Below are 24,700 nucleotides of genomic sequence, written 5' to 3'. Positions count from 1 at the left end.
CTCTGCTGGTAGACTACATCCACATATGTGTGTGTGTGTGTGTGTGTGCGGGGGGGGGGGGGCAATCATGTCGGATTCGCGTTGACTTTGCATCCATCACCTGAATTGACCGGCCGACCCCCTCCGGTACGATCGTTAGCCGCCCTGTCGTGGAGATTAGTCGCTAACGTGCTAGCGGGTGGCGGGAGGGGGATGGTCGTCTTGGAGACGGCGCCGTGATTGACAGGCCAGTCCCGTCAGAGCCGGCCTGACGCCGTTCTCGCCGCCGTTGCCTCGGAAAGATGCGGTGGTTTCACCTGTAGGCGGCAGGAACCGTTGATGGTTGTTTTGAGCTTCTGCAAGAAAAAGAAAAAAAAGACGTGACTTGTTTCTAACAGATTAACAGATGACATGCGAGATGTTTGGATAAATCTCACACTAAACCAGACTTTAAGGGTCTCTCCCGTCCATGTACAAGATAAAATATAACATAATATTACTCAATATAATATAATGCTATATATTCTTTCATGATATACCAAATAATCCAGTAACATTTCAGTCCAGGATGAGAAAGATCCAGGATTGAAAAATCCAGGATCACAAAATCCAAGATCATAACAATCAGGGATTGAAAAAAATCCAATATCGCAACACTCCAGGATCACAATAATTCAGGATTCCAAAATTCAGGATCACAAAATCCAAGATCATAACAATCAGGGATCAGAAAAACTCTTGGATCATATTGATTCAGGATCATCACAATCCAGGATTGAGAAATCAGGGATCATTACAATCCAGAATCAGAGGAAAAAAATCCAGGATCACAACAATCAGGGATCATATCAATCCAGGATCATAATAATTCCGGATCACAAAATCCAGGATTATTACATTCAAGAGCATTAAAAAGTCAAGTATCACAACATTCCAGGATCATATCAGTCCAGGATCATAATAATCCAGGATCACAAAATCCAGGATTACTACAATCCAGGATCATAAAAAATTCCAGGTTCACAACAGTCAGGGATCATATCAATCCAGGATAATAATAATTCAGGACCACAAAGTCCAGTATCACAACTCACCAGAATCATATTGATCAGGATCGTAATAATTCAGGATCACAAAATCCAGGATCATTACAATCCAGGATCATAAAAAATCCAGGTTCACAACAGTTAGGGATCGTAATAATTCAGGATCATAAAAAAATCCAGGTTCACAACAATCAGAGATCATCATAATTCAGGATCACAAAATTCAGTATCACAACTCACCAGGATCATATTGATCAGGATCGTAATAATTCAGGATCACAAAATCCTGGATCACAAAATCCAGGATCATTACAATCCAGGATCATAAAAAAATCCAGGTTCACAACAGTCAGGGATCGTAATAATTCAGGATCATTAAAAAATCCAGGTTCACAACAAACAGAGATCATCATAATTCAGGATCACAAAAGTCAGTATCACAACTCACCAGGATCATATTGATCAGGATCGTAATAATTCAGGATCACAAAATCCTGGATCACAAAATCCAGGATCATTACAATCCAGGATCATAAAAAAATCCAGGTTCACAACAGTCAGGGATCAGCATAATTCAGGATCACAAAATCCAGTATCACAACTCTCCAGGATCCAGGATCAAAATAATCTAGGATCATATCAATCCAGGATCATAAAAAGTCCAGTATCATGACATTCCAGGATCATATTGATCCCGGTTCACAAAATCCCAGATCACAAAATCCAGGATCACAAAATCCAGGATCATTACAAAATCCAGTATCATAAAAAAATCCAGGTTCACAACAATCAGGGATCATATCAATCCAGGATCACAGCTTAGAGGATCGCTCTCACACCCTTTTCCACTCCACCTCTCCTCCCCTTCATCTCCACCGTCATTATTTTCCCTCCGCTGAAAATCCGCTTGCAGCGTTTTTCATGACAAAAAGGAATGGAGAGGAGTTTCACATCAGCGCGCACACACACACACACACACACACACACACACACACACGATATGGAACGTCCAGACCACGACCTCCTTCTCCTGCAAGGTGATGAGGAAAAAAAAAAAAAAGCTCTGCTGTCAAGAAGAACGCCGACAACGTCTGAGAAGGCAGACGGGCTTCTCTCCAGACGGCCGGGGGGGATTTATTTCTGAATACATCTTATTTCCTGCCTGCCGCGTCCTCGCGCGCTGGGAAACAATATGAAATATGCAGTTTATTTTATTACATCTGTTTACTGAGGTTATGAAGCGAGGCCCCCTTTTTTTTTTTCCTCTCAAAGAGGCCAGACTCCGAGTGAGGATTTTTTCAGCCGTGATGCGCTCAAGGGCTGTTTTTTTTTTTTTTTTTTCCTACCGAAATTAGCTCTCCGATTGCTAACTGGCCCCCGACCCCCGGGAACTCGCCGCTTATCATCAGACTGCAAAAAGCGGAAACGGGGACGGTTTTGATGCTGGGCGACGCACGTCACGGCGGCGGCGCGGTGGATCCTCTCTGCGCCACCTTTGACTCCCAGGCGGATTATCCCTTAATTCATTCTAAGCCCAATTTAAGTCGACTCTGTGATTAAGCTCGTCATTTCCCGGCCGCGTGGTGTGTGTGTGTGTGTGTGTGCGCGTGTATATGTGTGCGTGTGTGCGCGCGCTCTTTGCCGCCTCGCCCGACCAAGGGAAATTGGTCGATGAAAATCAAAAGATGGCAGGTGTTTCTTTACCTTCTGGCGCGGTCCCTGGGCGTGGCCAGTTGGAGCAGTGGTTGTGGCTAGTTGGGGCATTGGCGTGGCTAGTTGGGGATACTGGGCGTGGCTAGTTGTGGACATTGGGCAAGAGTGGTTCGGGTATTGGCGTGGATAGTTTGGGTCATTGCCGGGGACAGTTGGGGATGGTGGGTGTGGCTGGTTCAGGCATTGGTGTGGCTAGTTGGTCGATGAGATTGGTCGATGAAAATCAAAAGATGGCAGGTGTTTCTTAACCTTTTGGCGCGGCCCCTGGGCGTGGCCAGTTGGAGCAGTGGTTGTGGCTAGTTGGGGCATTGGCGTGGCTAGTTGGGGACAGTGGGCGTGGGTAGTTGGGGACAGTGGGCGTGGGTAGTTGGTGACAGTGGGTGTGGCTATCTGGGGACAGTGGCCATGGCTAGTTGTGGACAGTGGCAGTGGATAGTTGGGGACAGTAGTCATGGCTACTTGGAGCATTGATGTGGCTACTTGGGGCATTGGTGTGGCTAGTTTAGGACAGTGGGTGTGGCTAGTTGTGGCATTAGCCTGGCTAGTTCGGGACAGTAGGCATGGCTACTTGGAGCATTGATGTGGCTACTTGCCGCATTGGCGTGGCTAGTTGAGGACAGTGGGTGTGGTTAGTGGGGGCATTTGCATTCCTAGTTGGGGATAGTAGTCGTGGCTAGTTGACATACTTACATAAACCTGTAAGTGTGTGAAGAGAAAGACAGGACTTGAATCTCAGCCCGCTGTCAATCAAACCCGTCAGGTAGTGTATGCTAGCTACCGATGCGACTGCTAACACATGTTGCCAACAGCCAATGAAAAAGAGGGGGCGGGACACGGGAAGTAGAATCAGCAGACAAAGGACAGAGAGTTGCGCTAACAACACATTTATCATGTTTGTTTTTTTTAGCCTCCAAACTACAGACAGTTTTGACATCTGCTCTAATATTTGGAAAATACCGGAGGAGTTCACCGTTTCCAGCGTCAGGATTAAAGCGCAAACAAAAATGCGTTATTTGTGGACGTTCGCCGCCGCGTTCTCCTCTCCCGAAGCGAAGGTTGGAGTTAAATAAATCCCCTCAGACGGCTCTTGTCTCTCCACACATTAACGATAATGAAATAATTCACTCGCCCTTGAGCCCCCCCGCCCCCCAACGCACGTGCACGACGTGCACCTCATTGGGCCACGGGCAAATTGAATGGACCTCCTTTCCATAAAGAGCTAATGGACTCCTCCAGCGGCCTCTAAATGAGACGGGCGGCAGGTGAGGCCGGACGGAGCGATTTATTACCGCCTCTGAAGGAGGGGAAGGTCGCTCTCTCATTGATCAGCGGGGAACGGGTGATTATGTGTGTGTGTGTGTGTGTGTGTGTGTGTGTGTGTGTGTTGGGGGGTCACCTCCAGGGGAGGTCTGGTGTGAAGCTGCCAAAATGGTGGGGTTTTTTTTTCAACTTTTTATTTATAAAGCGGGGCGGCAACATATGGAAATTAGCAAAGAAGGTTGCGGGGTCAATTCCCAAGAGACTGGGTTCTCCGTGCATGGATCTACATCTTCTCCTACATTCATCATCGCTATCTTCCCCCACCTGGGTTCTTTCCATCTTCTCCCACCATGGTCTTCGCCATGTTGTCCTACCTCCATATTCTTCCATGAGCTCTCTCAATGTTCTCCCACCAGGGTTCTCTCCTTGTTCTCCTACTCTGATCATCTCCATGTTCTCCTACACTGATCATCTCCATGTTCTCCTACCTGGGTTATCTCCATGTTCTCCTACCTTGATCTTCTCCATGTTCTCCTACGAAGAGTTATATCTTTGTTCTCCTGCCTGGGTTCTCTCCATGTTCTCCTACACTGATCATCTCCATGTTCTACTACCTTTGTTATCTCCATGTTCTCCTACCTTGATCCTCTCCATGTTATTGCACGGGTTTCTCCATGTTGTTGTACAATGATCATCTCCATGCTCTCCTACCAGACTTCTCTCCTTGTTCTCCTGCATGGGTTCTCCATGTTCTTCTACCTTGGTTCTCTGTATGTTCTGCTACCTTGATCCTCTCTATATTCTTGCACGGGCTCTCGCCATGTTCTCCTACACTGATCATCTCCATGTTCTCCTACCTTGATCCTCTCCATGTTCTTCCATGGGTTCTCTCCATGTTCTCCCACCTTGATCTTCTCCATGTTATTGACTGGGTCCTCTCCATGTTCTCCTACCTTGATCCTCTCCATGGTCTTCCATGGGTTCTCTCCATGTTCTCCTGCCTTGGTTCTCTCCATGTTCTCCTACACTGATCATCTCCATGTTCTGCTACCTTGATCTTCTCCATACTCTTGCATGGTTTCTCTCCATGTTCTCCATCCCCCTCTCAAAGTCAGAAGGTGCCTCTTACCCGTCCGTGGTTGTGACGGTCGGGCGTATCTATCTGCGGACCCTGTGATTGACAGGTGAGCTGCGGGATTAAGCCCCGCCTCTCGCCCCCGTCGACGGCAGTGATTGGCAGTTCGGAGAGCGAATGAGTGAAAACACAAAACGCTACTTGTTACGGTCATCATCGATCTTCCTTTTTTTTTCTTTACATCATCTCACACTGGCTCGACGGCGCCCCCTCATGGCAGGGTGGGGATTATCAGACACCACCCCCCCCGCCGTCATGTCAGATTTGATTTATACTGTTTTTTGTTGTTTTTTTTTTTTTTTAAAGTAGGCTGCTATTCTTATTCAGCAGCAGCGCCTCCCTCTCTGACTCACATGGCGTCTGCCTCTCCGCCCGAAGCTCCGCGGCTAATTAGCATCGGGGGGTGGGCGGGTGGCGGTGGAGGGGCGGGATGGGGGTGGTGGTGGTGGTGGTGGGCGTCCTGATTGCTCTCCAGCCACGGCGTTCTGAAAGCTCAGCTCCTTCTGAAGGAGGATTATTCCGGCAGAACGAATGTAAGTCCCATTCAGGACCGAAAAATCGGTGCCCCCCCCCTCCTCCTCCTCCTCCTCCCCCAGGCGTGGGCGGGGTGGCTTCTTGGACGGAGTCGCAGAATCCAAATGTGACAAAAGGATTCAAAATATATGCGGCAACTGTGATTTATGAAAAAAAAAAGAAGAAATACTGTTGTGATACATGTAATAACATCCACATGATATATGTATTAACACATATATTCACAGGATACATGTAATCGCATATATGATCATTTAATATCATAGCATAACATATATATGATTTATGGAATATATTACACTCACATGATCCAAGTTATTACATGATAAGACACACATTATACATGTAATAACATACACATCATCATGACATATATATGTGTAATATATCATATTGAATGTAATTACGTTCTCATGATAACACACATGATCACGTAATAACATGCATAGGATACATGTAATAACACACATGATACATATGCTATATTACATTCTCATGATACATGTTATAACATATGATACAAGTAATGGCATGTAACTAATAGGTGTTACAGTTCCATTCACATGATCCAAGTTATTTCATACATGCAATGCGCGTAATAAAATACACATCATGCACATAATAAAATGCACATCATATATGACATCCATATGATACGTGTATATATAATATAGTATATAATAATATAATATAACGAATATATATGTATATATATAATATCATATTCAATGTAATTACATGCACATATTACACATATTATGTAACATGTACAGAATATGTATAACAATTTCATTCACATGATACATGTAATTACATATATGATCATCTAACATCATGCATGATACAGGTGATAACCTACGCATGATACATGTATTAACATACATGATACATGTACAATATCACATTCACCTGATACACATAATTACATATATGATTGTGTAATAACATGCACATGATATGTGTAATAACATGTATATAATGTGTGTAATAGATTACATTCACATGATAAATGTAACAACACATGATACATGTAATACATTTTATACATCAGTAATAGATTACATTGATATGATACATGTAATTATGTATATGATCATGTAATAACATACACATGATGCACGAGTAAACACGTGATGCCTGTAGTTTATAGCATTCATATGATGAATGGGAAAACATACACATAATAATGTGTAAACATGCGTGATCCATGTTATAACATACACATGATCCATGTAGTAACATGTTTGACATTCGGGAGTCCAAAAAAAGTTTTTTTTGAAGACTCTTAAATTGTCCGTAGGTGCGAATAAAAGGGAGAATAGTTGGACGTCTTTGTTCGTGATCCCTGTGATTGACAGGTGACCCGTTAAGCCCCGCCTCTCGCCCCAGCAGTGCCTGGGATTGGCTCCCGCCGGTCAGGTTTAGGGACCAAAATCAAGATCCAGATTCAGATCCAGAACCCGACTCCTCGGACGAGACCCGAACACACTGGGAGCTTCGAAGCGAAGGAGGCCCGATCTTTGGCGTATCCACGGCGAGGGGAGAACGCCGGCGGGTTCCACGGTTTCCGCAGGAAACGCTGAGCCTCCATCTGCTCCGTGGATGGAGCTGACAGGCGGAGCGGCGACGCGAGCAGGAGGGGAAAGAAAAAAAAATAATCACCTCGGTAGCTCACCTGTTCCAGGTCAGGAAACTTGCGCACGGCAGGAGAATGAAGAAGTGCGTCATTGGACGATACCGTCACTGTTCTGTCCTCCCGTGGACTCCTGGAGGGAACCTTGCCTTCTTCTGGATCGCCCCTGTCCACACTTCCTGGATCTGAACCTTCTAGAAGTCCGAAGTACGGCAGACGGGGTAAATCGACCGGTTCTCAAATGGCTAGCTTTTCAAGAAGCTATGGCAAGCGGCTGTTTGCGTAGCTTACCCGAAGAGCTTGAAGCTCTTCGTCGCTCCATTTTTGGCTGCTTCCGTTCTTTTTTTTTGCAAGAAAACAGTAAAAAAAGGCCGCTCTGCAGTCCACAACAAGCACAAGCACCATGGAATCGTAAGCAGACCCAGCCTGAGTTGGACGTAAGATGGTTCTTGGAGCTGAGGTCCGCGGTCATCGCTTCCCCTGCCGTCCGAATGAGCCAAGATACGTCCCAGTTCCTGAAAATGTTCTTGGACCTCCAGAAAGTGGAGTGTGTCCTAGACTGCACCATGGGTTGGCAGCCAAAAGTGAGCATACATCACATGGCTACTCCGCCCAGTGAAGTGATTTAGAGCGCAGCTCAGGCAGGACGCGACGTTCAATTAGCAGGAACGCGTTTCGAACCCGTCCGTTAATTGGCCTTGTTGAGTGACAACCCAACAGGTGTGTTTACCTGCAGCTTCGCGGAAAAGCCGATCCCGCCGAGCGACACGATGGCGGATAATTGGGAGTCCAAGTCGGGAGGAGGCGACCGGGATGGAGCCTTTACGACGCTCCCAGCCGCGGCTGCCGAACCGTCGGGCTCTCTAAATTGGCTTCAGTGTCACGAAAGGAAGTTATTTACCACTTCCTTTTTTCGGTGGATCATAAATAATACTTTCGTAATTGGCTGATTAAGTGTGAGCCAGATGGCAGCTTTAGTTCTTTATTTATTTTGGCCCTCCGTTAATTGGCAGGGCTGCGATGCGGCGTTTCACCGCTAGCCCGAAACTAACGCTCGCAACCCGCCGGCCGGCCTGTCCAATCAGCTGGCGGCGGTCAAACCCGACCGAAACCCCCTCCCCCCCCGCCGCCAATCAGCCTGAGCCGCCGTCTTCGGCCGCCACCTCGCCGTTATCCATCCTCGCCGTCGTCGTCACGCTAATTAAGCGCAGGGTGCGCGGCGAATAGCGTTAGCATCTGTGGCGTGCCTCTCAGGTCGTCTCCTTGACGTGGGAAGAGGAAGTAGCGCCTCGGCAAGCCGCTAATTAAACCTGACTGCGTCCCTCTCCCTCCCGCCTAATCACTGAGAAACCGACTTAGTCGATGCGCACGTCGGGTTTTACGGTGCGTGAAACAGGAGGAGCGCCAAATGTTAACAATCTGGGTGAAACAACGGTGGCACTTTTTTTTTTCTTTTTGAATATAATTACATCCAGAATGAGATTTGAAGCGGCGACGATGACGGCGGCGGCGTCTCCCCCCCCCGGCAAGGTCCTCGCCATCTGATCCACAGGAAGGCGGCGTCTGTTAGAATGCTAACATGAACCTCCGAGATCCTGTTGGGTCACGTGACTCCCGTTCGACTCCGTTAGGCTCCGCCTCCGACGAAGGAGAAGGTTTTCATTCGCGCTGGAGTCGATACAAAAGCCTCCGGGCCGCCGCTACCGCGCTCCAACGAACGCTCCGTCCCTCGCTCGACGCCGCCTGTCACATTTGCATATCTGAGCGAGCAAAGGAGGGGAAACTGGGAAAAAAAAAAGAGGGTTTTGATTTAAATCGGATGTTTGACGTCGATGAGAGCAGACAGGAAGTGAGCGGGCGAGACGCCGCGGGCGGTTGGTACGTTTTTGACTTCCTGTCAGTGTTTTACCGAACAACGGCAGCCGCCGCATCAAAAGTTAAACGCTCGGATCAGAAGGAAGGGATGTGATTTTCACATGTTGGCGTGAAGCTTCCGTGTTCTCCGTCGGACTGACGCTTGAACGTCCAGATCACGTGAATGAGTGAAAAGTTGCATGTCTTTATATGATGAGTGAATGTAACCTCATGTCAAATACATGTAACTACTCCTTAAAGTAAAATAACTGAATTTATTGCTCATTCAAATCCAAATTGTGATGTTCAAATTTGCATATGTCACCTTTTGGCTTGTAATTCATGGACAATTTGTTGTTTTTTTTCTGGAAGGCTAACTTTGGCATACTTAGCTCCGTGTTTGGCGTCAAAATGTCCTCTTTGACGACCGACGCTGCCTCGTAACACCAAACACATACCGTTTTTTTCTCCTCGAATCACAAACATGTTTTCGCCTTCCATCTGCATCAACTTTTCTCTTGCTGGATATTTAGATATCATTTTTATTTCTCAATTCCACTTGTTGAAAATAGCATCAGTATGGATACACATCATGCCGTCACTTCACGGCGGAACCGGCACGCGTTTGATTTATTTATTTTAAGACAATCAGACCTTTTAAAATGTTCTCGCTGTGAATGAGAAGGTGAATGGTTGTCTCTATAAGATGATAAATTCATGAACGTTAGAGTGAGTCACCAGGATGGGTGGATAAACACAGCAATTGTAATTTATAATATAAAGGGAGTGAAGGAGGACGAAGGGTTTATTGTATTCAAATACAAGATGGTGGTTTTGACCCGTCGCCCCCCCAGATGCGGCGCCGCGGCTGGATGAGAGTGTGTCGCTTGGGGACGCACAACCTGGAGGTCACTCGCAAAATGTTCATTCATTTTTCGCTCTCACACGGCGCGGCGTCGCCTTCACCTCGGAAAGTCCTTCTCATGAGTGGAGCCTTTCTCCAAGCGGTGAGAAGTGGGGATTGTGCGTCACGATCAAACTTTAAAAAAAAAATATATATATATATATATATATGTGTATGTGTGTGTCTGTGTGTGTGTGTTTGTGTGTGCATCTGTATAAAATATACAGCTGAAAACCCTGTGCGCTGCAGAATTTTACGATTTTTGTTATTACCTTGTAATAACTATGTAATAAAAGAGCTGAGAATGGAACCGAGCCCAAGGATGAAAACCCTGCGTGTGTGTGTGTGTGTGTGTGTGTGTGTGTGTGTGTGTGTGTGTGTTCATCAGTAGCCTCTGCCGCCTTTCCCAATGTAATCAAGAGTAGCTTGTCGTGTCCTCCTAGCTCTCGCCATGTGGCTTACGGGACGATTGTTTATTACAGATCAATAATCCTGATAATCTCCCAATGGCGGCGGCGGGTTCGGTTTGAAAACCGCCTTGCACTTTTCATCCCTTCCTCCACCGGCAAGGTCTTTTCTTTTGAAGATACCTGGCTGTAACAGTATTTCAAGTGTTTCTCTACGCCGCTAAGTGAACTGTGGACGTGACCAGACTTCACACAAACACATACTGACACAATTTCCCCGCCTGTTTGAAGCAGTCAAGATTGCTGCTCGCTTTAGGCAAATGTATCCGCCGCCGCCGCTTCCTCCCGGGGCGCCATTTCGATTTAGGCTCTTCTGACAACTTTTTGCGACTTTTGCTTTCTGGCCACATCTGTCAGGTAAATACCTCTCCGGTCGGAGGCGAAGATCCGGACCGACAAACTCACCGGCCCGCCATCGGACGCACGCGACTGCGAGTTTGATTTGATTGATGCGCAGTCACCCAAGGCTCGCCGGCTTGAGCTGTAATTACTCTTTCTGCTCGTGGCGATAAGGAACTTAATCAAGCCGCTACGTCGCTCACGTTGTGTTTTTTTTAGCGATGGTACACGATAATTGAATCGGCTGACGCCGATTCGCCCAATGTGGTCGTTTCCCTGGCCCGACAAATCCCGAAGGGGTGGCGTGGAATCATTTCTGGACTATTGAGCGCGCCTGAATATAAGTCGCGCCGGCTAAAAATAACTAAATGGATATACCGTATTTTCGTACAAAAAGACGCAGTCTCAGTTATGAGTGCCATCACTGTATTTAACACACACATAAGGCGCACCTGATTATAGGGCGCGGATTTTATATACAATCCGCGCCCACACTTCCCCCTTTAACGTTCTAATGGCGTCCTCTACTACGTCCGCCTTACAACAACAACACACACAAGCATACAAGTTTGCGTATTTAAAAATAGAGCGGGAGCAAAACTGAGTTTGGTGTTCACATTTTTTTAACGGTAATCATCATCAATCAAACCAGTCAAAGTCCTCATCCTCTGTTTCTGATTTCTAAATCTCCATCGAACTTTCTTCACTGTCAGAGTCACTTTCCGTTGCCGCGCGGCTCCTCGGAAACGATGCCGGCTTTCGCGAAAGCTGGAACAACAGTGCCGGCAGACACGTTAGCCCGAGCGTCTACAATCCATTCGTAAATTATGGCGTAACTCGCCCGGCGCTGCCTTCCACTCTTAGTGAAACTGTGGTCTCCAAGAAGACTTTTCGTACCCTGTTGTGCGTATCGCTACCGTGCCGGTCCCCTTCTTCTGCACAGTGTGACTCACCGGGATGTCGAAAGTGAGCGGCACCTCGTCCACGCTAGTGATGTGTCTGGGCTGGATGTGTTTGTCGGCAATGTTTTCAGGGTTGTTAAAACAACCATGTTCTACATAACACACATACCTGTTCTTTTATATACAATCAACACCCACACTTCCCCCTCATGGTGTTCTCTACTACGTCCGCCTTACAACAACAACAACACACACAGGGCGCACTGCACTATATGGGGTGCCGCACGTTTTGAAGAAAATTTAAGACTTTTATGTGCGCCTTATAGTCATGAAAATACTTTATGCTTTAGATACACTGCTAAAAAAAGGGATCCCTAAAATAACACATTCTAGATCTGAATGAATGAAATATTCTTATTAAATATTTTGTTCTTTACAAAGTTGAATGTGCTGACATCAAAATCACACCAAAATGATCAATGGAAATCAAATGCATGAACCCATGGAGGTCTGGATTTGGAGTTACTCTCCAAATGAAAGTAGAAAAACACACTCCAGGCTGATCCAACGTCGACATAATGTCCTTAAAACAAGTCAAAATGCATGAGTGTTGCTTCCTAAGTTCACAGAAGTCGGATTGACTTGGAGTTACTTTGTGTTCCCTTTATTTTTTGTGGCAGCACTTTTCTATTAGCCACAAAGATCCAAATTGTAACATGAGATCTTTACACAGAAACATTTTTTAAACTTTTAATTAAACACATACAGGGTACATCCATAAAGACGTGCTGGAAAATGCTTTTTTCCAAAACAGCCTCAGAATTTCACGGTAATTTCATTAGCCCGATGTGACGAGGCTAAATGTTTTAGCGGCGTGAAGCTCGTTAGCCCCCAAAAATCCATAAATTAGCCGCGCTGTTGTTTAAGCCGCCGTGTCCAAAGCTGGTGGAAAAAAGACAGCGTGATATTTGTTGGAACAACAAAGAAAAACAACATAAGTGAAAACTGAAGTTCAACTGGTAAACGTAAACAAAGCGTCTTCTTTGTATATCACCGCGATAAGACGATGAGTTCCCGTTTTGACGTTGTTTTAATGCTGTTTATTGTTTGTTTTGATGCCGTATGTCGGGATGATGGGACAAGACTTTCTTTATAAATTTTGCGGGAGATGGCGACATCACCACAAAACGCTATTCAAGACTTCCTGTCTATTTGTATGTTCGGTATATATGATATTTTGGTTTCCGTGTTAAATTCGCAGCTGAAATTATCGTAATTGTAACATTACATTACATTACATTGCATTTGGCAGACGCTTTTATCCAAAGCGACTTACAATAGAGGACATAGGGACTGCAAATACACTTGCAAATACACGATGTAACATGTTTCCAGCCAGCGAGCTAGGTGGCTATCCTGAAAAAAAAGCATTTGCGTTATGTACTGGTAGTTGTAGATATCACCGTCATTTATTTAATTAAAGATTTTCAAAAAAAAAATCTTTCCCGTAATATCTTGCTGTGTTAATATTTCATGTTTCAACACAGACACGTGTGGCTTTTTTTTGTACAATTTCTTTTTCCTGTTAAAAATGAGTTAGTGCGGCCTATATAAAGGTGCGCCCTATCGTCAGGAATTTACAGTAGTAGAAATTAAAAGATTGAAGTTAATGGTCGGTGAATGTACTTGGTCCACTGTGGACAGTGTTATTTTTTGTAGCTGAATAAATACCAGCTGTACAGGAAAGTACAGCATTTGTGCTTGAAATGAAGACGAGGTTCAAGGCTTCATACGATGTGGAACGCTCAAATGGGGTAGGAGTACCTGGAAATAGCACTGAATCTCAGTAATTTTCTTGTACCTACGTTTTGTACCTATGTACCTATGCTTGGAGAAGCCATTTTGTGCTGGAAACGTCAGGATCTGTCAAACAGTCGTCCGTTGGCGCCACGTTTGACAGGAAGGGGGGGTTCCTGGATTGGGATCCAACAAAGAAACGTGTTTTAAAAAAGTCCCCGGATTGAAACCCTCGCCCTCGTTAGGCTCCGCTCGAGCGTCGTGTTGACCATCGATCGGCCGGAGATGTTTTCCCGCTCCGCTGCGGGGGGGCGAGGTCCTATCGATCTGATCCGCTTGTTATTTATTTGCTCTAATTGGACTCGGCCCCACTCGGCCGAGGAGGCGACCGTGAGGTCGGCATGGCAACCGGTATAACCGCGGATTGCCTAAAATGTATCCTGTCGAAGTGCTGTGCTTTTCTATTGAACGGTTCCGTAGATCGTAAGAAGGGAACCCCGAGGATTATTATCACGTTTTTGACTCGGGACATCCTGACGAAGCAGCCAATCACAGAGCAGCGTGGAGGGAAATGCAGATGGCGGCCAGCGTTAGCGGTTAGCTTGGTTTCCACACCAACCAACTCCTCATCTTCTGTGAATGAGCCTCCCAAATGCATCCAGTTATCCATCAATCCATTTATCCATCCATTTATCAGTTTCTCAATCATCCTTCCATCTTCAATCCATCATCCACCCATCCATCAATGTATTGAGCCATCCATCGAACATCCATCCATCCAGCTGTTTATCCATCCATCTATCCGTCCATCCATCTATCCATCCATTCTTCCATCCATCCATCCATCCATCCATCCATCCATCCATCCATCCATCCATCCATCCATCCAAAAACTCATCCACCCATCGCTCCATCCTTCCATCAATCATTGTATTGAACCATCCATCCATCCATCCATCTATGAATCCATTATTCAACCATCGATCCATCCATCCAAAAACCCATCCACCCATTTAGCCATTATTCATCTATCCATCCACCCCTCCAAACACCCATCCATCCATCCTTCCATCCTTCCATCGATCATTGTATCGAACCATCCATCCATCCATCCATACATTTATCGAACCATTCTTCCATCTAAACACCCATCCATCCATTTATTGAGTCATCCATCTATCCATCCACCCATTAAGGTATTATTCAACCGTCCATCCATCCATCCATTTATCAAACCATCTATCCATCCAAAAACCCACCCACCCATTTAATCATTATTCAACCATCCATCCATCCATTCATCCATCCATCCATCCATCCATCCATCCATCTATCTATTGATCGAGCCATCCATTCATCCATCCATCCATCCATTTATCCATTATTCAACTAATCCATCCATCCATCCATCTATCTCTGGAACAGCTCCTTCTTCCATCTCCTCCAGAGTACACCTGAGGCGTCATCGTCCCTCGAGCATATCCTGGTTGTTCTCCTGGTCCTCCTCCTGGTGGGACGTCCCAGGAACACCTCCCCCGTTGAGGTCTCCACGAGGCGTCCCTCCCAGATGTCCCGACCCACCACACCAGTGGAGGTTGTCCTCCAGCCTGAGTCTCTCCCAGAAGGCCCATCTTCTCTCACTGGATCCAAAACCTTTCCTCAGCTGCCCGTTGGTGCGGCGGCAAGCCGTGGGAAAAGTGGGCGGGAATTCATCGCAGCCTTTTTTTCTTCTCCGTCCCGGCACTGAAGAAAGAAGGGGGGTCAAAAAGTCAAGTGTTCCCGCGTACGAACAATGGCTTTGGTGAGTGCCAGCCCCGCAGTGGCGGCGCTTCCCTCCGGCGGCGGCGGCGGCGAGCTCATCCCCATACTCCGACTTCCTTTCCTTGTTCTCTGGTAAACAGATCCCGTCGGGATTTTGGAGGATTACCGTCTCCGTCACCCAGCAGCGCTCAGGCTTAATCCGCCCGCCGTTTGCATCCATTCAAATCTCTTTGCCAGTCGAAAGCCCTTTTATGTATCTCCGGTTGCCGATCGGGCCGGAAAGACTGGCTCTCGGACCGCGGCGCTTTAAGGAACATGCTGTGATATTTGTTGTAAACTTCCAGGAAATGTCATGGCATAAACAAACTGTGCATTTAATTAAAGCTGACCTTTGTTTTGTTTTTTTAAATACTTTCAGGGGAACTATTTTTATCTCGTTTTGTGCTTCTGTGCTCTCCAGAACAGCCTAGTTTTAGTGGAGCCGCCATCTTGTTGTCATTTCCAAACCGTGGTTATGATGACGTTATTAGCTCATCGGTTTAGCGTAGGTCGCCCAAAAAGTATATCGGACTTTAGAGTCGGTTTGATAAATTTCATTACTTCCTGTTTTGCTGTATGATGCGCACACACAACATTGTTTAGTCTTCCCATCGGCGTTTCTTTGACACCCCACACCATTTTCTGATATCAGCTAGTGCGCTAGCTTGCTAGCACATTAGCTCCGTAGTTAGCGGCCCGTGGGGTTCTGATCGGTTGATAGGCTTGTTGGAGCTGACACGTCAACAAATGACGAGACAACAAATGTCTCAGCAGATGCTAACTTCCTGTCACGCTGTATGACAGTCACACACACACACACACACACACACACATGCACTCACACACACACACCATTTGATATTATCATCAACACCATTTTCTGATATTAGCTGGTCTGTGGTTAGTGAGCTTGATAGCTTGTTAGCTACCCTCCTGGCTCCCTGAAATTGGTTGACACGGTCCAGTTATTTAGCTAAGCTAGTTAGCCGGCTGGATAGCTGGTTAGCTAGCGACCCGCCTGGCTCTGATTGGTCAATCAGACTCCAGACATCTGTCAACATATTTTCTCAGCAGTCGCTGGTTTTGGGGGGGAAACACCGCGTGATGGGATACGTTTCCATGGCAGCAGTGTGAAGCGTGACCACGCAAACCACAACAGTGTCAGACCTTTTAAGGCTAAGGTCGGGCGCCATTTTGACGGCGTCCTGGATGGAAGTGATGTTACAAACAGATTCCAGATGCGTTTCTTCCACTTCCTGTCTTCTCAGGCGCAATGGTCCCCATCGGAGCTTACATCCTTTATTTCTTATTATTTATTTCTGACTAATTTGGCCCGCTGACCCCGGTTTTCACTTTGGACGTGCTCAAGCAACTTTCCGACCACGTGATGCCACCGGCCTCCCGCTGAGGGTTCGCGTCCTTCCCGAGCCGCCCGCTCTGTTCCGTCGTTGCATACAAGGAAGGGGTGGCGCCGACGGGCCCAAATCCCTGCCTCTGACTATCTCCCCATCGCAATCAAACCGGATCCACTCAAAGACAAGGAGAACATGTAATTACAGCTCAAATCTCCCGTGACTAAAACAGGGGGATAATCAGTGCGGCTAAAACGGCGCTCTGGCATCCAATCACTCCTTCAGTTGTCTGACCTGCGTTCGATGGAGTTTATTTATAATTTTTCCAGATTGAAAGCCGCGCTAGGAACCTGGCGTTCTTTTAAACAGCGGATTATTTTTGAACATTTAATTGCCGTCCTCATTTACAGCCCCGAGTGAAAGAGCCCATTACAATGGCACCTGTCAAGGCGGCGGCGTGACGAGGCGGCGAGCGCTAAAAGGCGGGTCACGATCCAGTAAATGTTCCAGGTGATTGAAAGGTGACAGGTTTGATCGACAGGTGTCGGGACAGCGGATAGGTCGGCGGATCGTGACCGAAAGACAATGATTGACAGGTCGGAACGGCGACGCCCTTTGACATCAGGAGTGGGAGGGGCCTCTTACAACTGTCAATCAATAGTAGACCTCAAGGTTTCACCTTCGGGGAGTGTGTCGTCGTGACGAACACACACACTTTGGGATGAGAACAGTTGGTGCTAACGCCCGATCTGAGACGATACATGTCACGGAGATCGTCGAGGTTTTAGTATTTTTTAATTTTTTTCGAAGGGAATGAAACCCCGCTTCTCCGGCGGCTGTGTCTGCGCGCCGCCAGATAGAAAACTCAATTTCGCAAAATGTCAGGGCGACTGAAGCGTGTAAATAACCACATTTCAATTGACCCCCCCCCCCCAACCCCCCCACCTCGCCATTTGAATGGCCGACTTCTAATTTCCCCTCCGAGCTGCCGGCGGAGAGAGAAATGGAGGGGAATGAAACCCGCAGCCGAGGCTAACCGAGCATGCTGAGGTCCTCCCGAGGAGCCGAGAGGCTGAACTGTCCTTCGTCCGCTCTCTTTTGTAGCTCAGAGACGGCGGCGCGGACGCCGCTCCAGGCCGACGACGGGAAGGCGACGGAGGCGGAGAGCCGGGTCGGCGCCGCCGACGGCAACGGCTGCTGCATTGGAGGAAGAGGACGCAAGCGGCGCGCTTGCCACCGGGTCAGGAGGTGAGTCGGCGTCGGCGCCAGATCTGCAGGATCCGAGGCAATTACAGTTACAGTAAAAGCATCTTCGGCAAATTCAGGAAAACGTTTTCGGTAAGTCGAGGTCGCCTTCAAGAGCGGCGAACTGAGGTCGGGTTTTAGAGTTTCTAATAACGTCCAAGCTACGAACTTTGACCCCCGTCGTCGTACTTTTGTGACGTGGTCTGATGGAGTCGCCTTGTTCTGAATAGTTGTTTCATGCTTGTTATAACAAAAAAAAAACGAGTTTATCAGTCACGGCGATGATGCAGCAGACACGTAAGGTGGAAAACATCATAAATTCATGCATTCTGTGTCCAAACTCCTCATCCTGGAGGGGCTGGAGCTCTTTCCAGCTGGCCAGAGGTGGGGCTTAACCCTTCCGGGTCACCTATCAATCAAGAGGCCACATAGAGGGACCCATTTAGGGCCTTCAATGAACCTGCTGAAGGCGGAGAACCTGGAGAGAACCCAGGCAGGAGATCATGGACAGATTACGGCGTCGCCGATGATAACCTCCTTTCAGACAGAACGCGGGTAAAAGGAAAACACAGCTAATCTCTGGATTGCGGCGGGGGGGTGAAGCAGAGGGGGGTAAACAGTCTTATCAGTCCGCCGGGGACTAAAAAGATATTGTGGAAAAATTCCACTTTATATCCTTGAGATCTTTTTATGTATTCATTTTTTTGAAGCTATGCCCCCCCCCCCCCAAGTCTTATTGACATGCAGTTCACAAATCAGCCACCGGGGGAAGCAACGCCCTCGAGCACGGGTTTCCGGATGCTAAGAGCTAACAGTTAGCATGTGGCTAAGTCTGTTAATCTGGATATCCCCCCTTGGAAAAATGTTGGGGAGTCTGAGTGGCTCCCATGGGGCTTAATCACGCACCTTCCTACCCCGCCGCCTTTATGGTAAGCGTTTGTCAATGCCGTGCAAATGAAGGTACAACCAGGGGGGGGGGGAGCGCTAACAGCCCCCCTCTGCTTCCTCCCTGCTAATCTATAAAAGTACGTCCGTCCTGGCGTCGCCGTCAGATCCCCGATCCGACACCCGAGGCCGCCGCATGTGCCGGGAAGGCGACGGCGTGTTTTTGCATAACTCTCGTGAATCGCGCCCTCGGCGCCACAGGAGACTCCAGGTGCTTTTTCCTCGTAATTGTAACCTTCATCATGAATAATCACCTCGCCAGGGAGGCGACCAGGAGGCCGCCTCGTCTGGCTCCTCTCGAGGTCATTAACATGTAATTAACTCATATTTAAAATTATTTTATGGGTAAATATATCAGGCCGGTGTCCCGACGGCATCATGACTTTGCGCGTTTGCTTTGTTTATTTTTTTATTTATTTATCTATTTTTTTTGTCTTTTGTTTATCTCTCTCATATATACTAATTTAGTCTGAGAAATCATTGATAATCAATGGGGCAAATGAAATTCTTCATTTGATAAAAAGATGTATATATATATATATATATGTATATATATGTGTGTGTGTGTGTGTGTATGTGAATATGATAGTAAATACATTTGAGGTCGGCACAAATTCACTTCCACTCATCCCACTGCTTATCATAAATGTATTTATGTATATACATATGATATATATATAATATTTGTATACTGTTTATTTTTTTATATTTGTATTATGATTATATTATATACATATATATTTACATATACAGTATTGTTATTACATTAAAATATATATATATATAATATGGAATGGGATGAAAAGAAGTGAATTAATATGGCTGTGTCAAATGTTCTTTGTTTATTTTATTTGATATCTATTTTACATATATTATTAGTAATGGGATGAAAGGAAGTTAATTAATGTGGCTGTTTCAAATGTTCTTTGTTTATTTTATTTTATATGTATTTTATATATATTAAAAATAATGGATGAAAGGAAGTGGATTAAGTTGTCCATTTCAAAGGTCATTTGTTTGTTTTATTTCATTTTATATGTATTTTATATATATTATAAGTCATGGGATGAGAGGAAGTGAATTAGAGTGCTTGTTTAAAGTTGTTTTTATTTTTTATTATTATTTGCCACCTTTGAGATGAATTCTTTATTTATTATTATGAATGAAAAATAACAATAGAGTGGGGCTTCATTAAACCGGATCCTTATTTGACCAAATAAAAATTATATTTGATTTTTTTTTTTTTAAACCCCGGTCGGATCTCAAGCCCATTCTCACAAAATCCAGAACCCAAATACCTCCACCGAGATGTTAATGAGTGACAAAGTGTTCTCATTACCGGGGGGTTTGAGATTCTCGGGCGCCGTCCTTCTAATCACTACTAATGCGTTTCCTGCTCCCAAACCGCCGGCGGCGGCGGGCAGAGTCGTTCATCACAGCCTGGACCGTCTTTCCTGGCCTCCGGTAACGTAACGGCCACACCGGACCTCCAGCCCTGCAGGAGGCGCCGGACTTATCCGGCCTTCCTCGTATTGAGGCGCAGCGGACGCTGAATTTTCAGATGTCCGATCATATCTTCGGATGAAGCTGCGGCCAATCAAATCCCAGCTCTTGATTTTTGCAGTGATGCGAAAACAGTGTGTGTGTGTGTGTGTGTGGGAATCAGTTCAGTGTGTGTGTGTGTGTGTGTGTGTGTGTGATCTCCTGAGATGAAAGCTGTTCCAAACCCCAGACTTGTGGGTTTGAATTATTTAATTACTCTAAAAACTTTTCTTCTTCTTCTTTAATTAAAAAGTGTCGTGGTGGAGATGATTTGTCTTCGAGGAACACCAAAATTCATTTTCCTGTAATGGCGCCTCAAAGCGTCTCAGATCGCAGATTTTTTTTTTTAATTTTATTTCCCCGTTTCCCCGGTGATTTTGCAGAACTAGAAGAATCAAAAGCCTCGGGAAGGAGAATTACAAGGTGAATCTAACATGAATGAATGAGTGTGAACGGTCGCGTCTCAATATGCTGCCCTCTGATTGGTCCTTGGTAAACCCCGCCTCTTGTCCATTGGCAGCTAGAATAGGCTCCGCCCCCTCGACCCCGGATGGATGAATGAATGAATTAGCATAGACATGATATTTTCCAAATTAAATCCACGCATGAAAGTATTTTACTCCCCCGGGGTCGTCCAGCCGTCGAGGTGGATGGATTATAAAATTACAAAATAAATTATCGAACTTAATTAAAATAATGTAATTTAATTTTAGAAAAAAGGAAAATTCAAGCCCCAGGTCTGGGTTTTTTCAGGAATCGAAAATAGTCGGATGGCTGCGTCCTCGAAATGCACAGATTAGAGAATCGGAGCCGCCTTTCGCGTTTCATTTCCAGGAAAATAATTGGATATAATGATAAGATTTATTGCTTTCATAGGCCAAATGGAATTAAAAAAAAGGATTAAAAATGCAATAAAAAAAGTTTGCTTCTATGTTTCTCTCATGCAGGATTAAACAAAATAAAAGGGTAAAAAATTAAAAAAGCAGAAAAATTAGATATCCGTTAAATATCCATCCGAGTTCCCGGCCATGGAAACAACTGCCTCCATTTTCCTGTTTATCAACATTTATGAATGATTATCAATTAAAACCTGTGGGATTAAGTAGGACTGTGTCTGTTAATCCCTGATAGCATAAACACACGCATTGATGTTTAATAACCAGTTTCACAACTTTGTGATATGACAACACGCACACACACAGGTGTGTTTCCCGCCACCGGGATTAACTCATGCAGGAACGGGTAATCTGGAGGGTTTAGTGAGCCACATGGGATTATTTCTACCCATAGATTCCAGCCATTCTTGACCACAAGATTGTAACACCTGGCAGAAGAAGAAGAGGAGAAGATTCTCAGATGTGAGATTAGAGATTGGGATGGAGATGAAGGAACCACTTATAGATTCTAATGCTAATCTCAGATTAGCACATGTGGAATTGATCCCATCTGTTCATTCCTCCCTTCAGTGACAGGAATAGTCTGGTTTCTCTCATAATTCCAGATTATCATAACTGGATTATTTACTTTTTGTTCCTGGTCCTAAGCTTACATCTGAATATTCAGACAAAATGACTGCGTCTCAGGTTTCATGACCGGCGAGCAATGAAACACTCAAAACACAAAATAGATAGATAGATAGATAGATAGATAGATAGATAGATAGATAGATAGATAGATAGATGGATGGATGGATGGATGGATGGATGGATGGATGGATGGATGGATGGATGGATGGAAAGAAAGATAGACTCATAGATAGAAAAATAGATGGATGGATGGTTGGATGATCGATAGTTTGAGAGATATTTTGATAGATGGATAGATAGAAAGAAAGATAGATGCATCGAGATAGAAAAATAGATAGATAGATAGATAGATAGATAGATAGATAGATAGATAGATAGATAGATAGATAGATAGATAGATAGATAGATAGATAGATAGTTGAACCTCCCGAAGCCCCGTTGATCCGGTATCTCCTGTCCCGGCAGTCCGTCCCCCGGCGAGGACTTTCCCCAGCGGCCTAAAGGGAAGAAGAAGAAGAGGAAGTCGGAGAGGAAGAGGAAGCGGCGAAGGTGAGCATGCGGAGATGGGCTGCCCAGGCTCCGCCCCTGACTCCGCCCCTGACTCCGCCCCCTGCCCCGCCCCTGACTCCGCCCCCTGCCCCGCCCCTCGCTCCCCGTGGTCACCATCTCCTTCTCCCCTGCGGCTGCAGGTCTCCAACACAGAGCCTGTCGCCGCTGAGGAAGAAGAAAAAGAAGAAGAAGAAGAGCTCGAAGAAAAGCAAGCGGCACAGGTAGTTCAGTGTGTGTGTGTGTGTGTGTGTGTGTGTGTGTGTGTGTTTTCCCCCTAACACTGTGCCCTCTTTCTGTCCCCTCCCAGATATAACAGCAAAAAGTCCAAGCACAGGTATGTGCACCACATCAGAGATGGAGGGGGTCGGCTTCTGACACACACACACACACACACACACACACACACACACACACACACCCACGCTCACACACAGAGCATTTGAATAAGTTTTATAATTCAATTATCCCTCCGGATATTTTCTCAAAACTGCAATTTTTTGGGACTGGTTTTTAATTTTAAAGGGGAAAAAATTATATTTATATATAATTTATATATATATTTATAGTTAGGTTTTTTTTTTCAATTACTTGCAAATTTAATGAAATTTTTCAGGAAATTTTAAAGCTCATTTCCTTCCCTTTTTTGCCCACATATAATTTTGGCCAGGACCGCAAGTGTTTTTTCGGGCATTGCGTGTGTGTGTATGTCGTGGCAGTAGCGTTCAGTATACGGGTGTGTGCTTGTGTGTGTGAACATTATATTGGTGTGTATGTGTGTGTAGTTTGTGTTCGGGCTAAACATGACATGTTTTCTTCGCCTGCTTTCCGCGAGAAGCCGAATTTCCACCTTAAAAGCCAGCGGCCCTTGAAGCATCAGCCAGTAAGCGGTGTGTGTGTGTGTGTCTGTGTGTTTCGTCCCCCCCTCCGCCTCACACACACACACACACACACACACACACACTCGCTAACAATTCCGTTCTCTTTCATCCCGGCAGCTCTTCGAGTCTAAAACACAAGAGGAAGGAGGAGCGCAAGCACAAGAAAAGGTCAGTGTGGTTGTTGCGTCAGAAACAGGCCGCAGCCAAATCCTACAGCGCTCTGCCAACACAACACAATACTACACTTTTTAAAAAAAAATAAATCTGAATCAGAATTGGAAAAAACTTTATGTCTGCGAGGGGCAAATGGGAGTGAAGCATGGGGTAGCAGCATCAAATTGTAAACCTCGAAGAATACAATAATAAATAGAGAAATACATAAATGTAAAAATAACCAAATATAAATAAAAAACAAATAAATGAAAAGAAACAGAAATACATAAAAAAACAACCAAATATAAATGAAAAAATAATGAATAAAAATGAACGGAAGTAGATAGGTAAACAAATAGAAATAGGAATAATTAAATATAAATAAACAGAAATAACTGAAAAAAATAACCAAATAGAAATAGAAAATAAATAAATAAAGGAATATAAATAGAAAAATAAATAATATAAAATAAACAGAACTTAAGAAAAAAATAACCGAATATAAATAAATAACTAAAAATAAACAGAAATACATAAAGAAGTAAATAATAGTGAATCCATCACAAAAACGAATTGAAAAAAGTAATACATATATGTAAATATAATTTTATCCTTTATGAATCCCTAATGGGGAATTTCGTTCTCTGCACTGAGCCCATCATGGATGGACCACGAGCAGTCGGCTGCCGTCCATCGGCACCAGGGGAGCAGCTCGGGGTTCAGTATCTCGCTCGACAACACTTCGACACACAAGGAGGAGCCCGAATCCAACCAGGAATGTTCGGTTCAAAAGACGATCGCTGGACCTCCTGCGAGAGGCGGGTTTCACCCTGAGAGCAAGGATGACACCCTGGACTGGTCGCCAGTCAGTGGCAGGGCCGCATACGAAGACAGACAACATTCACTCACTCACCCAATTTCTTCCCAATTAAATTAATTTTTTTCCGGAGAAACCCACACAGACAGGAGAATATGCAAACTCCACACAGAAAGGAATAATATATGTATATATATATATATATATATATATATATATGAATAAATGACGGTACAGAATTGTGCAAATTGTAAGTGAGTTCGCTCTGCATTTATATAATGAATATATCATGAGGCGTTTGAAGCTCGAGCGCACAATGCCAGTGGTTCA

At 45.3% G+C, this 24,700-nt stretch overlaps 1 protein-coding gene across 1 annotated transcript in view; it reads left to right on the top strand.

Moving 5' to 3' along the window:
* Positions 1 to 24,700, top strand: part of srrm4 (serine/arginine repetitive matrix 4) — a 50,177-nt gene that overhangs the window by 13,382 nt on the left and 12,095 nt on the right. The window contains exons 2-6 of the mRNA XM_086169902.1: positions 17,820 to 17,963; positions 22,439 to 22,522; positions 22,663 to 22,743; positions 22,830 to 22,856; positions 23,518 to 23,568. Of these exons, the coding sequence (XP_086026028.1) occupies positions 17,820 to 17,963; positions 22,439 to 22,522; positions 22,663 to 22,743; positions 22,830 to 22,856; positions 23,518 to 23,568 (387 nt within the window). The remainder of the gene's footprint in view (positions 1 to 17,819; positions 17,964 to 22,438; positions 22,523 to 22,662; positions 22,744 to 22,829; positions 22,857 to 23,517; positions 23,569 to 24,700) is intronic.

Source organism: Fistularia commersonii, chromosome 22 (genome assembly GCF_037954325.1).
Source record: "Fistularia commersonii isolate RoL2024-O1a breed Wild chromosome 22, RoL_Fcom_v1.0, whole genome shotgun sequence".
Taxonomy (NCBI): Eukaryota; Metazoa; Chordata; class Actinopteri; order Syngnathiformes; family Fistulariidae; genus Fistularia; species Fistularia commersonii.
Note: the sequence above shows the minus strand (reverse complement) of the source record. Positions and strands in the feature narration are given on the sequence as shown.